At 45.1% G+C, this 17,421-nt stretch overlaps 1 protein-coding gene across 2 annotated transcripts in view; it reads left to right on the forward strand.

The window, feature by feature from the left end:
- Positions 1–8,650, forward strand: part of ASAH2 (N-acylsphingosine amidohydrolase 2) — a 57,375-nt gene extending 48,725 nt beyond the window's left edge. For both annotated transcript variants that reach the window (XM_053309792.1, XM_053309791.1), the window contains 6 exons: positions 271–366; positions 634–729; positions 2,594–2,740; positions 4,074–4,133; positions 4,874–4,962; positions 7,297–8,650. In XM_053309792.1, coding sequence (XP_053165767.1) covers positions 271–366; positions 634–729; positions 2,594–2,740; positions 4,074–4,133; positions 4,874–4,962; positions 7,297–7,477 — 669 coding nt within the window. In that variant the 3' untranslated portion in view covers positions 7,478–8,650. The remainder of the gene's footprint in view (positions 1–270; positions 367–633; positions 730–2,593; positions 2,741–4,073; positions 4,134–4,873; positions 4,963–7,296) is intronic.
- The last annotated feature ends 8,771 nt before the right edge of the window (positions 8,651–17,421 follow it).

Here is a 17,421-nt window from a genome sequence, read left to right on the forward strand (position 1 = left end):
ATTTTTTTTTTAAGTGCCCTCAGGTCATTAGTGCATTCTTAGGGGACTAGGAAATGCCACTTGGATAGCCACTGCCTTGTGTAGGTGGCAGAACAGACCAAATGTCAAAGTACTGAGATTGCGATGCAGTTTATATCTCTTAAGGAGTGAACACCCGGATAAACCAAAGAACCAAGGACAGATTACCTCCAAGAGATAAGACTTTTAGATGCAATCAAGTGGTATTGGTTCTTCTACTGATTGGCTAATTTGTGCATCTCTCTTTTTTAGGAATTTGATGCTCAAGGGAAACCAGGAATGAATGTTGTACTTGCAGGATTGTGCAATGTTTATACTCATTATATAACTACCTATGAAGAATATCAGGTAACAACAACAACAACCTGGAAACACTCCAAGAATTTTATTTTTTTTTATGTACAGCCATTTTGCATTTTTGTTATAAACTTGTTAGAAACCATTTGCTCTGCTCTCAGAAATTTAAAAACTTAGAATTGACTGTTCCCAGGACCACATGTGGATAGATAAGAAATCCCTGTGCATAATATGACACCTCTGCAATCTGCCTATCATCTGACAGCTGAGCCTAAAAAATATTGAATGATGTAAATGTCTTCTTGACTCATTTTCTAGGTGCAACGCTATGAAGGAGCATCTACCATTTTTGGCCCCCACAGTTTGTCTGCTTATATCCAGTCATTCAGAGCTCTGGCCACAGCTATTGCAAAGGTAATAAAAAGCTGCATAGAGAACTGGAACAATTTCAAGAGATTTTTCTCAGATGGGAACCAGTCCTCCAGATCTTACAAGAGATGTCATGGTTGGAGTAGGATACAGGGACGTGCCATGTTGAATCCAGTCATTGGTCCATCTAGCCTGTGCTATCTAGTCTGCTTAGCAGCAGGCCTCACATCTCAGACGTTTTCCCAGCCCAGTTGCCTGAGATCTGTTAACTCATGATGCCGGAAACCAAGCCTGGGACCTTCTATACACAAAGCGCACAGAATTTATCTTGCTACTGAGCAATGGTCCCTCCCATTTTAAATCATCAGGGCTAGCTCCAGATTTTGGGAGAGCCCTCTATGCACCCCTGATATCCTAGGTAGGTCCCAAGTGAGTCACTCTGGCACCGCCACATGAAGGCACAGAGGCTTAGCATTGGGCATTTCTAAGGGCCCCAAGACCTTGGCAACTGCCAATGATGCTGACTAAGGCTGTGCAAATATTCAGCTAGCTGTTCAGATTCTGATATTTGATTCAAATAGCCCACCAAATACTGGATACAGAATCAAATAGGACTCCAAATATCTCTGAATAATATTTGTAGGGTCCGAATATGTTCCAAGATATTTGGAGTCTATTCAGACAGAGGCTCTTTTCTTCCTTTTGCTTCTGACAAATAATGTAAAATTGACAAAGGGAGGGAATGAGGTGATCTTCCATCTATTATATTAATTCTCGTAAACGTGCCTCTGTGGGGATGCATCCCAGCAACCCAGCGGATTGGTTGGGCAGTGGGAGCTCACATGCAGCAGGAGGCCATTGAGCTGCTGTGGGGGGAAATGGCGGCAGCCCCAGCCGCGCATGAGCTCCCGCCGCCCAGCCAATCCAGCTGCTTATTAGTCCAGTCGCTGTGAGGAGGAGGTGGCAGCCACTGGCCTAGTCCGGCCATGGTTTCAACCATCGCGGCCTGGGCTGGGAAGAGGCGGGAGGCAGCGGGACAGACTGGCCCTGGTGGTGCTGGCAAGGCTGAGTGGGGAACGGGCGGTAACAGCGGCGGTGGGGCCCTTTTTGGCCACCCGCCACCCTGTGAGGCTCTGTGTGGGGGGATGGCAGAGGGCTAGAGAGCGCGGGACTGGAGGGAGAGGGGGGGAAAGAGGAGAGATCGGGGCAGGAGGTGGAAAACAGCCCCAAAGCGCAGAGATGCTCTGTGCAGGGTCGGCTACTATATAGAAAATGCCGAGGACAGAGGGAGTCCTTTAAAATGGACACATGAAGCTGGCCAGTGACTTTACTCTGTCTCTCTATTACCTTTCAGTCACAGTGCCTTGAGAAAGGGACATAGAAAGAATATATCATGCTATGTTAGCTCCATCTCCCTGCTTTCTTTGAGCTGCTGAACTGTTATAGGCATAATACCTTTAGAAGGGACTACCATTCCCTGCTATTTTCATCCCGCTGGTGAATAACAAAAATGAACTATAACGTTTTTGTTTTGTTTTTTAAAAGTCATTATTTAGGAAACCCCTCTGTTTACTTGAAAGCCAGCAGGCTTAATGCTTACTTAATAGGCTACCATCCCGCCCCTATCCTATTCTGCAAAGAAATGAAGATATTGTAAGCATTTTAGTGCTTTTCTATTATATCCTCTGGATGAATATTTAGACAATCAAACATTCTGATGTGAATATCCAAATAAATAAAGGCTGGTAATCCAAATACCAAAATGGATATATGCTCCGACTACCAAATTTGAATACTGAATCAAATATTTGCCTAATGCTGACCCTAACACTCAGCCCCGTTATTATTGCAATTCATGAGAAGATGAAACAGACAGTTGTCATTTCAAACTGAATTCAATTTGTTTCAGGATACTATTCAGGACTTACCAAAAAATCCAGGGCCAACCCTATTAAATATAACAAGCCTGAATTTTTTGATGCCTGTTGTTGATACAAAGCCACTTGGCAGCAACTACGGGGATGTGCTGCAAGATGTGCATTCAAAGTACAAAGTGGTATGTACAGACTATTTTCTTCATTCGTATTTCAAATAGGAAGCATTCAGTCACTTAATTAATTTAGAACTACGTTTGTAACTGGGGTTTTTTTTTGGCCGAACTCATTATTACAAGCAAATACAAAATGAAACTAAACTTGTGATAAAGAAACCCCAAATACTCAACACTCTTGAATTCAAACCACTTCTTTTAAAATAAGCTTCTTCTGCTTCTATACAATAAAATATAATTGTATCATAATCATGAAAAATCCCTGTATGTTTTGTTGTCATACATTTGAAACCCACAACAAAAATTCATTGACGACAAGCAGGAAAATAGAGACTCAGTCTCATTAGTGCAGGAATTCCTAACCTTGGGCCCATGGATCCCCCAGGGGTCCATGATTATGTTCAGGGGATCAGTGGAAAATCTTTGCTGTACTGAATTTAATTTACTTCCTAGTGAGCCAGGATATATTCAGTTTATATATATTATATAAAACAAACATATATAAATGGGTGAGTCCATGAATAATCCTTGAATCCGTAGGTACAAAAAGGTTAAGGACCCCTGGATTAGTCTTTACATGATTTGCTCTCCTATTAGAATGACTTAAGATCTTTCCAAGCATATTGTTAAACTGTCAAATTATAGACTAGTCTGCCTGAAACATTTATGGGAGTACAATATGGAACAGCTATGGGAGTTCAAGACAGAAAAAGGTAAGTTAGGAAGGATATCATGGATTTTCTTGCCTGATGTCTCAGTCATGAGACTAGCATCCCCTTGTCTGGGGAACTGTCTTGAAGAGCAGTTCAGTAACTTGGTTGCTTCTGAGCTACCTGCAACTAACAACCAATGTGCTAGACCATTTTTCATAAGATAAAAAGCCAAGAAGAAATAGCAAAACCACCAGGCCTGGGGAAAGGTACTAAGCCAGCTGGAAAAATCAGGACTAAGGCCAGCAACAAGCCTGAAATGTTGCTCTCGAAATATCAGCAGTCCACTGATGCTTAACATATTTGCAGTGGCACCAGAATTTGCAGCTTCCCATTCCTCCTGCCACCATACATACACTTAAAAAAAAAAAGCAAAGAGACCTTTGCATATGTACCTCACTATAGTACAGAAACTTATTCACTGATCACACAACTGTTGCAGAAGTGAGACTAGTGCCAGAATAGTACTATAGGGGAAGCTGCTCCCATTGCTAAAAAAAAAAAAATCATATGTAAAAGCTCTGGAATATGCCCTCAGTTAGTTGAAAGGTTCAAAATACTTGGTGGGTTGTATTCTTTTATGCAATTTGTAATCCATTGTCTCACAACAAGTTCTCTCATTCACCTAGGGAGAAGTTGTTAATGTGCAATTTGTTGGTGCGAATCCGAGGAATTCTGTACAAAATGTGGTAAGTGAGAACCTAAGAATTTAGGTCAACTGGTGGAGGTTCTGTATTTGCCTGAAGAGGTCTGAGGTGCAATCAAGAAACATGGAGGCATGAGGGTGGAGGACAGGAAACAAAGGAGGGCAATGAGTGGGTGAAAGAAAAGGTAAATTGTCTGAAAACAGTTCAGACAGCTCAGCCTCAATTGAGGGAGATTTATATCACATATCTCCTGCTCCTCCATATGGAATACTTGAGGTTAAGCTTCATTCTAGAGCCATTCACTAAGTCAGTGTCTCTCAACTATCGGTCCGTGGACCAGTGCCAGTCTGCAAGGTGTTGGGTACTGGTCTGTGAGGCATCACTATTAAAAATCACTCACACACACACACACACACACACACACACACACACACACACACACACACACAAACCAATTTTGGTCCGGTGGGGGCCACCATGAGCTCTCTGGAACTCATTTCCAGGCAGCCCTCACTGCTGGATAATGATCATTTTGCTTCCTGGAAATGAACATTATCCAGCAGTGAGGGCTGCCTGGAAATCAGCTCCAGAGAGCTGCCCAAAATTGTTTTTTCGGGGGTGCCGGGGGTGGGGTTGGGGGTGAGGGGGTGACCCCTCCTTACTAACTGCTGGCCCAGGAAACTGTGCATGAATAATGTACTGGTCCATGACTCCAAAACATTGAGAAACACTGCTCTAAGTTGCTGTTCAGTTTCTGATAAGTTGTACACATTTTATTCCAGAGCAATTTCACTTTCCTTACGGTTGAAAAATATAACGCTGCTGCAAAAAGTTGGCAAGTACTGTATAATGATGCCTCATGGGACACCAGGTGAGTGATCCTAACAAGATTTTGTGTTTTAAAACAAAAACAACAAAAAAAAGGTCTGGCAGGCTCTACATTTCTCTCAAACCAATGCATGCTGATAGTGTCCAATAAAAGCAACTGCATTCACCTGCATATTTAAGGGGAAATTCTGGGGGTGCTTGCAATCACAGCACTGGCAATTGGGACTGAGCAAAGCGTGTCTTCATGCACCAATATCACAGTTTCATCAACACTTTACCTTGTATTATTTGTCATGGAAATTCTCCTCTGGCTCTTTCAACTTATTCCTATCTCAAGTTACATAAATCTCTCTTCAGGCTTCTGCCATGCTTCCTCTAACCAAATAATCACAGAGGACTAGACAAATAATCAGAGTGCTTGACAAACTTGCCAAAAAGGTATAGCTTCTTCCAAGCTCTTTGTGGTCCTTACAGAATTCTAGGAAAGTTCTGCATGAATAAAAATTACTTCTGTAATTGAACCACCAATGTTTGAACAGGTGCTCCACCATTAATGGTAATCTAACTGAAGTACCCTGGGCAACTTTGCCATGGGATGATCATGATGCTTCAAACCATCAATATTTTACCTGTAATTTCATGCATAGCTTTGACGTTTGCCCCAAGTGTAACACAACCTTGTGTGTAATGGTTGTATGTAATAGGTAACCTTGTGTTGATGGTTGCAGTGTTGTAAATGCTGGTGGCTGTTAAAAACAGATAATTGATGCAGCCTCAATTCATCTGGCCCCTTTGAGGGGCATGTGGTGGGAATAAAATGTAAATACAAACAAATAATAATCAATCATAAAATGATACATATTTACAAATAAATAAATAATAATCCAATAATAAAATGATACATATTTTAGGCTGCAATCCTAGGCACACTTACATGGGAATAGATACCACTGAACACAGCAGAACTTGCCTCCGAATAAATAGGATATTTGTGCTGTGAACCTTTCAACTAGACAGATGATGGTTTTAAGGGACTAGAGCACAAATCTGAACACTTGTGGCTGTTAATATCAGGGATCTTAGTTATCCTAGCTGGACACAGAAGGCAGGTCCTGCAAAACCTAAATATTTAATTTTCAGGAGGGAAAAAAGAGTTGCACAGACTTTCCAAATAAATTCATAAGCCCATTTCCAGTTGGTACATATCAATAAGCAATCCTGCAATAAGGGGCTCAGCAAAATCAAACAGAAAATTGACTGGCTTATAGTTCTTCTAACACTGCAAAAAAGTATATAAACAAACAGAGAACCATTTCCAACCTCATTTCTTTCTGAAAGACACAGTTGGGAAGCACACAACAGGGGTTCTTCCTTCCGTAGTGAGTACACTCTTATTGGCAGAACATATTGGAATGTTTTCAGTCTTTGTTGGGAATCATTCTTCTGTTCCACCTAGTGACCCACATTCAGCACAGCAAAATGTGGGTGGTTCAACACCACCTGTGCTGCAACATGTGTCTAAAACACCACCTGTGCTATTATAGAACCACCTTGTTGACATTAGGCCCATTCACATGTTATATTCAACGCTTGTACGATGAGTGTACAGTGTACACAGATACAGATCTGTAGATGGGTACAGTCACTCACATGTTATGCTGAACATAGGTAAAGAAGTTCACTTCCTATTTGTACCATGCATTTGAAAGGCCTGTATCCAGGGCCTATATCCTGTATCCTTCAAAATAAACACAGGTACAGTCATTCACATAAACGTGTACGAGTGTACAGACATCTGTACATTCATACAGATGTACAGTACAGATGTGCATAATGTCTGATTCGGGCTATTGTGCAAATGCAGTTCATACAATTTCAAGTCACAGAGGAACAAAGCTGTTCCACAGTACTGTGGATGGTGTTTTAGACACACACAGTGGTGTGGATGGTGCCGAACTACCCATTTCACTGTACTGAATGTGGGCCAATATGTCTAATAATTTTTATAAAGGCACTGTGACATTGGTAATAAGCTAATTCTACCATTTCTTCATCTATATGTATTTTGTAAATCTGTAATACTAAGTTCTGGATATATATTACTCAATGGAACAGTTATCTAATAACTATGACACAGGATTGATAGTAAACATAAAACTGGAATGCATGGATTCATAAGGTGATGGACTCATACTGTTAGGTAGATAAAAATGTGTGCTGTGATTTCCTCCACACTCTACAAAACATATTTCAATGAAATGTACTTTTCTGATATTCTCTCTTGTGTCTTTGATAAATGTATGTGTTTATGTAAAATTGGGCCAGAGCAAATGTTTGCCTTAGGACAGATAAATTGGTTTCTTGTTTTCCCCACTAGGTTCATCTGGAAGAAAGGGTCTTGGGGACGAAGCACAGCCACAGTAGAATGGCACATCCCAAAGAACACTGTCCCAGGAACCTATAAACTACAATATTTTGGTCACAGCAAGGAATTACTGAGCTCAGTACATGCATTCAGTGGCACATCTTCAATATTTAACATTTCAAATGAAATCTGAAATTGCAAAGTTGCAGCTGCTGGCTTGAAGAAAGCCTTACTTCTGTTTAATTATTCTGATGATGCTGAGTAATAAGTATATATGTGATTCTCTTGCAGTAGCTTCTGGCACATCTGCTTCACCAGCAGTCCACCATTTGACCCACTCTTTCTTGAAAATTCAGCCAAAGCCAGACTAAGATCAATCATCTTCTCTCTAACAGAAATAACATGGTGCAATGCCAACTCCATGCCAACCTTGCTCCTGAGACTGTGCTCATACCACCAGCATTTTCTCTTGGCCCTCAGCTAGGAGTGTGCACAAAGCTGGTTTGGTTTGAATTTGAACTGACCTCAAGCTGGAGTGGGTGGGTAGGTTCGGTTTTCATTTTGCTCTAAACCCCCCCCCCGAGTTCAGTTTTAATTCAAACCCAACTCAAACTGGTTCTAAAAGGTTCTACATAGGGTATAATGGGGACTCAAACCGGCCCATTATTATCTATGCAGAAGCCCCCGCAAGCTGGTGGAGTTCATGAAGGATTTTTAAAAGGATTTTTTTGTGTGCCTTCTCTTCAGTGAATGGATGGATTCTATTGAGAAGATATCCAACCTGTGTGACCTGACCTAGTGACCTGTATGTGAACTTGTGGATGCTGTTTCTCAATGGAATCCATGTATTCATTGAAGAGAAGGCAAAAATGGGGGGGGGGCAAACAAACCCCAAACCCAACAGTTTGGAGCTTCCAGGGGGAGTTGTGGCCCAAGATGACTTCCAGACAGCCCCCAAGGGGCAGATGGTGCCACCTCAAATCCCCATTATCTCCTATGGGGAAAATGCATAAAATTGAAAATTCTTCAAAAATTCATTAAATATCATAGAAGTGTCAGATTGCTTTGGGCTTTCAGTGGTAATTGGCACCCATGGGTGCCTACCAACCACCCCGGTTTTGCACCCCTAGCAGACTTCAATCCAACAGGCAGAGATGCATCTAAGAAGACAACAAACTGACAACCAAAAAACAAGCAACCACAGTGACAGGCCTGCCTGTCTGGACAGAAAACCAAGGAACCTAGACCACCAGACATCAAAAACTATTGCTACAGCCACAAACAAACACCTAACAATACACACTGTGGCACAAGGCAGCAAAACCAACCTGGCACACAAACTGCAAAGAAAAAGGACGAGACAAAAAACAACAACCACCCCAAACAACCACATTGAATGAGAAATTAAAATAATGCACCTTGAGATTTTTTTTGCTCCTTTCTTCATACATACAGCAGTGCCTACAATAAAGGTAAATCTGCCTCAGACTGGCAGGTCCATCACACCTTTGCTGGAGGCCACATAAGCCTCAGACACATGGTTGCACCAGACCACTTACTCATCATTGGTGGTGCATGCATGCTCGGTGTGCGTGTGCATGCTAGAACTAAACTGAAGCGGGAAAAGATTGGGGGGGCTATATACACACTGCACAAATACATTACATACAAGTGTATTATATTATATATACAAGTGGCAGGTCACACACACACAGACACCCACCCACCCCTACCTATACAGAACAGCTATACACGCATGCATGTATCTACACAAACCAAAGCTTCAAAAAGAATTATCTACGCCAAAGAAATAAACCTCTAGTCACCACACACACAGAGAGAGAAACCACAAAAGCCTCCATGTACATACACACACCTGCACAACACTTCTACACAACAGCATCTAGTTCTACATATTCAAATATTTACACATTTGCCGATTTGCATTTTTGAAAATCCATATTTTATAGTCCCCCCGATGCCTCCCCACAAGTCACCTATGTACGCATTCCAAAATTTATATATTTACAAATATACATATTTACCAATCTACACATTCACAAATATACACACAGTGCCGCACTGACACAACCCCCACCTAGTGTTTGTGTGTGCGCCCATGCCCCCCCACCCAAGTGCTGCTGGCCAGGTGGACCCAGGGGGATGTTCAGCATCACAGGTTATGCCAGTGGGTGGGTGTGTCCAGTTGTCATGCCGCAGCACTAGTGGCATGCTGCAACATGGCACAACTGAAGAAAGAAAGCAGGAGGGCTGGGATGAGTTGAAGCTGTTGCCAGGCAGGTGACCAACATCATGGGTCAAGCATGAGCCAAGCAAGGTCACTCACCCAGTTCAAGCATGGGCCAAGGTCACTCACCCAGCTCAACTTCCAGCTTGGGAAGGTTTTAAGGAAAACCAGCTGCTTGACCAAGCCAGGGTCCAACGAGGACCAAGCGGGTGTTACCACATCGCCAGCACATGAAAACACCTGCTCACTCGCTCTGGACGCTGGTTGGTGGGCAGGAGAGGAGGCACACAGCAACCACCACCAGGTCTGGCCAGACTTGGTGGTGGGTTGTCCAGAATTGCGTGCAGTCCATCTCTGGGTCTTCCTCCACAAGCTCCTCAAGGTACTGATCGCATTGCGCAGCACTGGTAGGCCAAGCCTCCCACAAACTCGGCAAGGTGCCAAAGTGCACCCACTTAAGCACTGGGCTGATATAGCAGATGGAACTGCCTGGTGCGTTGGCGCCACTGCCTGGGATGCCATGCTGCTAGACTTGGAAGAGGAACAGGTGGGAGAGGTAGGGTTGCTGCACTGCTGCTGTGTAGGTCACACACGCTCGGGGTGCACACCATCACCACCCTCCTGGTCCTCTTCTCTATCAACCAGGTGGTCCCTCCACCTGGGCAAGTCATCTGCGCAAATAACATTGCCCTTGATGGTCAGGTCACAGAGACAAGCCAGGACATACTCCTCTCAGTAATCCAACACACCAACCAGCCTGTCGACAACCCCGGTCCTCAGTGGTCCAGCCAGCGCATGCCCCTCTGGCATAGTCAGAGAGGTCTGGAGTTCACCCATCAGCTTTTCTAGGAGAATAGCTGCTGTCAGGGCCTGGCTCAGAGAAGTAACATCAACATACAGAGTCTTCATTGTGAACAAGAAGGGCTCCATGAGCTTCCACTCTGAGCTGGTGAGGTTGCACACACCCAAGGCCTCATTCCTTGCCAGGTCATCTAGGGCCACCTCCTGCTGCAACAGATGCTGGAACAAGAGGACGGCAGGGTTCCACTGGGTATCTAAATACGTGGGGATGAGATGGTGTGGAAGGCCATGCTCACACTGCCACTCACAGAGCAAGCACCTAGACTTCTCATTGAAGTGAGCTGCAAACTTGTGGGCCTTGTCCACAAGTGCAGCTGTGGCAGTAACAGCACCCTGAAGTGGACGGCCCTGTTTCCTGGATGCCTTAGCCTCCTTGAGGGCAAGGGCATCCCTCACAACCAGGTGGAGCATGTGTGTCATGCAGCGGATATTCATGCACTAACGCTGGCTCTACCACTGCTGTTACGATGGAGCCATTGTCTGTCACGATGCCCCAGCTGAGGTGTGGCAACCCACCTATCCATTCCTCAATTTGGTGGCCGAATATGGTTGCACCTCCTCCTTGGTGCGCTTGACATCCACGATCTTGATGGAGAAATTCTGGGAATTCTGGGTTCATTTAATGAGCAGAGGCCCTCATTGTCCATCAGGTTCAAGCTTTATTAATCATGGCATGCCAGGTGTCTCTCTTCCAAGAGCACACACTCAGGCTTTTGGCAAGAGTATTTTTTACTGTTTACATATAGGCTGTAGGACTGAGTAAACTTTAGCTTATCAGAAGCTAAAGTTTCATGGTATAAACCAATCATACTAGTACAGGCAGAATAAAGCTTAACCATTGGTAGACAAGGCATTAGCTATGCTTATGCCTAGTCAGGGCAGGGCAAGCCGTGGTCAACAGGTGTCTATCTCTACTCAGGCAGGGCAGAGTATTGTTTCCAAGAAAATGGGCCCTGTAACAGCAGGCTGCAGAAACTTGTGACTTTTAGGACTTATGTAGGTTACACAACTAGGTGAAAGGGGATAGTGGAATTTTCCTTCATCAGTCTCCACGTGCAAGATGGCCCACCTGAGCCAAAATGCAGTGTGGGACACACTGGATGCAGAAGTAGCACCGAAGGTCCCCTCTCTCTCAGGCCCCACCAGTGAGCAGTGAGGACCAGGAAAGCAGTGTACATTCCACTCACACTGTTACAGAGATCAGTGGTGAAATGCATTCTGGTGCCATGCAATGCTGCATGGAGTGTGGTTGGCACGAGCTCCCTGCATCTCACATAGAGAGAGGGAACCATGCTCCGGCTGAACGTGGTTCTTGAGGGAATTGTGTAGCCGGGCACAAGTGTCCAGATAATCTGGTTGAAGCCAGGGTTCTCAACCACCTGAAAAGGTTGGTCATCAGTGGCCATCATCTCCCCTATGAGGCAGGTGAAGAGATGTGTGTCCACATGACCTGGGCACTTCTTGCCCAATGCCTGTGTCCATCGTTTGACTGGCAGCACGCCCTTCTTCAAGGAAGCCTTCACACGGCCCTTGTCAGCACTAGTCGCAGGCACACTAGGTGCACTAGTGCTGCCAGCAGAAGCAAGGAGATCCGGGTGGTGCTGCCACATGTGTCACTTCATGGAGATCATCCCCAGATGCTTGGAAACCTTCCCTCAACTGATCTGTGCCTTGCAGTGAACACAGCAAGCAGAAGTTGGGGCATTCTGAGTGATTCCTAAATGCCGTCAAACGTCTCTGCTGTGGGTGGCCTTTGACATCCTGGACACCATTTGGGGCCTTTTGGGTGATGGTGGACCTACTGGGGCTGCTGGTTGCCCACCACCGTCACCCACCCCACTTTCACCTTGTGTGTCAGAATTGCCCAGCTTCGGCTGAGGGGGCACCTCAGCAGCAGACCCTTTATGCTCGGAGCCAGATGGGGCCTCGGAGGACCCAGAACTGGGCTCTGCCATGACCTGGGCATCATCGGGGGGGGGGGGACTGAGTGGTGAGAGGAGCAGTGGGGGGTGCAAGAGAGAGGGACAGGCTGGCTGCACTCCCAGCCATTGATCCCCTGCCCACCACCCCCACCACGAAAGCAGAATCCCTGGCAGGATAGCCCCCCACACTGCCAGGCTCTGCATGGGGCAGCAGCACCAGCAGTGCACCTGGACCTGGCTCAGCAGCAGCAGGCTCCTCTGGATAGGAGTACCTTCATGCCACCACCTCACCCAGGCCAAAGAGAATTTGCCAGTGGGGACCTGTGGGACCCCATGCCATCTTCTCTGCCCCCCACCCCAGGGACATCTGCCTATCACACTGCTATGAGCCTTGCTTGCAATACAGCACTCAGACATCTTCCCAATCCCCAGATCTTTTTTTTAAAAAAATAGGGATTTTTTTTAAAATGGTTTTTTTCCCCTTAAAAAACAATTTTTTAAAAAAAAACAACCCTTAATTAAACAAACCTACCCACCCACTCCACCCACAGCAACACAATACAATGGGGGCAATTAAGGAGGACCTGTAAAAATAAGAGACAACCTGGGGTGGAAAGCACAGAAAATATATCTCCCAAACACAACCAAGGAGGCCCTGTTTAATAAAAACTAAGGACAAAGGGGGCACCATAAAGCAACCACTTACCCCCTTGTTGTCCTGAAGTCTTCTGCCCCAGATGCAGCGCACATGCACAGGCCAGGGGGGACCTGATCAGTGTGGCACAATCACCTGGAGTGGGGGGGGGGGCGAGGACAGCTGTGGGCTACCCACCCAAACAAACAAATTAAACTAAACACTGAGTAAAATACAATAAAATGCTGAGGGGAAATTTGGGGAGCTGCTGGGGAGAAAGGTGAGAGGAAACGGGGGTCCTAGGCCTGTGGGACAGGCCTGTGGCTGGCTGCTGCTGGAGCAAGTAATAAGGCTGGGGCAGGGGGGAAGCACCTGCCCCAGATAAAAGTAGCAAAAATATCCCCCCCGCAAATCCAAAATAGAATGAAGGGAAGTGGGGCTGATGCTGGTGACAGAGAGTCAACCCAGCCCAGAAAAGCAAAAGTGGCCAGCCAGTCAGCAAAAAGGAAGGTTGGGGGTGGCGGGGTTAGAGGATTAAAAAGAATGGGCCAGAGGCCTCAGGCCAATGGCCTGTGGCACCCCTGACAGTGGCTCGATGTGCGGAGCAGGAGGAGACACTCACTCACACGGAAGGGGGAGGGATCCAAAAGGGAAAGCACACAGCAGCCACACACAGCCAGGAAAAATCACTTTAAAACAGAAGGGGAGTTGGGGGCGGGGGGTGAGAAGCAAAACCAACCAAACAAACAAAGCAGGCAGGACAGACCTCACCAGCACAGCAGAGACCAGACCAGAGAGACAGAGACAAAAGAGCAGCAGCAGCACCCAGGCAGCGCTCGCTCTCTCTCCCACCTCAGCAAAGAGTGATTTTGCAAGCCTAAGGGCTGTCTTTAAGAAGAAGTTTAATCTCCCTCGTTTTGCAGCCCCCTCCCTTGTCCCTCCCCCAGGGCCAATAGGGTGCTAGTTCTCCAGGACTGGCACCACTGTAAAGCCTACTCGAGGGCCAGACACATCTGGCCAATCAGGAGCTTGGCAAATCAGTGACAGAACAGTCACAAAATCAACACCAGCACCTAAAACAGAGGCTCAAGCCTTTGAGACTCTTTGAACCGATTCAAATAGAACCAGGTTATGTTTGGTTTGAACTCAGACTGGCATTGCCAGTCAATGCCCTGTTTGATCTGCGTTGGGACTTTCAAACCGAACCGGTTAAAATTCAGACCTGTTTGCACATCCCTACCCTCTGCAGTACAGCAGGATATCGATCAGGTGCAGGGTACAATATAGATCACAGGGGAGTGCAACTAAAGGAGAACTGGCTTGCCATTTTGTACCAGTGCAGGCATGCCCTTAGGTGTTCAAAATGAAGCACTACAACTTCCAGTGTCCCTGGCCATGCTTAACAACTCCCATTTCAGTCAATGACTCATCACATTCATTCTTTAAAACTAAAAAAGTAGGCTGTACCACACAGAGCCTTATGCTGCAATAAAAAGTTAAGTGTTTAATTGCCACAAAACACATTACTGTTTATGAAATTGGGCCTGTGAACCTATTACATCAACTTATTAAATGGTGATGTAATAAGTTCATCTGGGGAACAGCTTTAGTTGTGGTGAGTAAACAAAGATTTGTACCTCTGATGCTAAAAGAGCATCAAAAACATATGTAATGCCTAGAACCAGGTGGGTTGTCACAGAAATCCACTCATTTTCTCATAACAAAGGTACATATTTGCACATGAACCTCTGGGCCATTTTAACAGACTCTCATTCCTAGAACAGCCCCTATGGAAAGTTGACGGGGAGAGAAAAACATTAAGGGTATTCACACCACCGTGAGGAGGGGAGGGCAGGCGAGCAGGGGGAAGGCTGCACAAAAGTTACCTTCTCCCCAGACAATTCCTTAACATTAGTGGGAACTGCAGACCACTCTTCCACATGATCCCCTGTAAACAGCATGGATCTTCAGAGGCTGGGACAATGCATCCCAGCCTTCATGTATCCCAAAATGTACCATGTGGTGAACGCAGTGCATTAGGGGTTACCTGTGTGAGACTGTCTCAAGCAGCCCAAGCACACACAATCTCAGTGGCGGGGTTAAGGGTCGGACTTAAAAGCAGAGTTAGGCAGGTGGGTAGAGCTGGGATCTGCATGGATCCTGGGGCTGCCCAAGAGCAGCCTAACCCAGGCTGGGCTGCCCTAACCTGGGTTAGGCGGGTTGTGAGAACAGCCTTAATTAATGATATTCTTCTCGGGTGCTGGGAAACCACCACCTTTTCCCAGAAGGTCTGTTCAGTTGAGCAGACCCATGTGTTATGCTGGAAAATCTTTGATGAAGGAACATAGGAAGCTGCCTTCTACTGAGTCAGACCATTGGTCCATCTAACTCAGTATTTTCTACCCAGACTGGCAGCAGTTCTCCACGGTTGCAGGCAGGAGTATCTCTCAATCCTATCTTGAGGATGCCAAGGAGGGAACTTGGGAACTTCTGCATGCAAGCAGGCAGCTGCTCTTCCCAGAGCAGCCCTATCTCCGAAGGGGAAGATCTTACAGTGCTCACATGTAGTCTCCCATCCATATGCAACCAGGGCAGACTCTGCTTAGCAAAGGGGGCAGTTCATGCTTGCTACCACAAGAACCATGGTTGCTAACATAACTAGGACAAAGGCTCCACATTGGCTAAGGCCAAACTAACTCAGTGTAATTATTTGTTGTGTGTTATTACTCATACACACAAACAAGAGTCAATGCTACTACATTTAAGCAGAATGTTGAATAAAACCATCAGTGTTGAATGTTTGGCTGAAATACAGTTTGTTTTTCCAAGTGAAATTTCATATTACTTAACCTTATATTAAAGGTAAACTTAAGAAAGAAGACAGTCTTGAAATTAAATTGCCTAGATATTTATGAAAATTGACTCCTGAAGCTTATTTATGGATGAATACTAGACTGCAGAATATATGCTGTAACAGCAAAAAATGACATGTCCAAATAACAATGAAAAGGTCAAAAATTAGGATTTCAAGAACGAGCAGCATCTTATCTGTGTAGTCAGGTATCCTGAAACAACAACCATCAAACTCTCTTCATACGTGAATCAGAGATTTTGAGAAGCTTGAAGAGGGTTGACAACCCTTTATAAGACCACGTAATCTTGATTTACCTCTTATTCATCCAGAGAGAAATGATTATGCAAAAGAGTTGTTTGCTGACATAAGTTACTCAACAGTATAATTCAGAAGTCACTGTAAAGGATTACTTGATTTCAACATAAAATCCATTAAGAAATTTGGTAAGGATATCAACCGTTATCTAGTGGGTGGAATTCACAGTACCATAGAGAAAGAAGACCCACCCGCTCCAGTCATACGCCCAGCCAATTGCTCATATGGTGAATAATGCACACCCTGTGAGTGCACAAGTCACATACGTGAAGTATTTCCCCATGCAGATGCACTGCTTCCAACCATGTCAATATAATGTGTTTGGTATGGCATACCTGACATCACTACAACTGCATGGAAAGCAGTTGTACACAAACAGGAGAAATGGTTGCCAAGTGGAGCTGTACCCACATGGTTGCATAACAAACGTCTATATGGATGGTCACACATATGATGCTGGTTCTCACAAGCCACACCAGGGTAGGAGAACATCCAGCCAGGCTTTAAGCCCCCATGTGTGTGTCCGATAAATGATTGGAAGCACACATTGAGACAGAAGGAGGGGAACGCCATTTTGTGCTAGCCTCAATATAGATAGGTGGCAGCAGTCAACGCAGATCATTGACCTGCATTTTAACTGAGGGTGGAGGACCATCCTACACAGACTGAGGCTAGTACATGATGACTTCCCCCTCCTGCTGCTTCAATGCTTGCTGACACACAACTGTTTCTCAGGAGCATGCACGAGGCCTGGAGCCTGTCTGGACATTTCTCCTACCCAGCTGCCAGTTGTGAGCACAAGCCAATGAAGTGAACCACACAATTATTTGTGAATGCCCCAAGATATTCAGCTGCAGGTATGGTCACAACAAAACAGGAAACCATTCCTGTTTGGGCTAGGCAGTGCAAGAACAACTCTTGAGTGGTTTTGAAAGCTCTACTGTTCGTTTTTAATTATTTATCCTCAAAGCAGTTTATTGTCTAACCTTCAAAATTAGTTCACAACACATTTTCTCTGTATTAAATCCATCATTATTTTGTTTCATAAGCCATGACTACACAGAGGATTAGAAAGTCTTTCACAATGAACCAATGGTATTAGACAGCAGCAACGTCTCAAACAAAATTCTAGCAGTAACTTCAATAGATGTACTAAAATGAGCAGGAGTAGTTTACTCCTCACTTCTTTGGCACTATGGACAGGAGAAGTATTTTGACTGCTGAAATTACTACTGGAGTAAACTACTGCTGTTGGAGATTGCAGGTGTGAACAGGGTGCCACAAATTCTGGCTAGCCTTGGTC

This window comes from Hemicordylus capensis, chromosome 3 (assembly GCF_027244095.1).
Source record: "Hemicordylus capensis ecotype Gifberg chromosome 3, rHemCap1.1.pri, whole genome shotgun sequence".
Lineage (NCBI taxonomy): Eukaryota > Metazoa > Chordata > Lepidosauria > Squamata > Cordylidae > Hemicordylus > Hemicordylus capensis.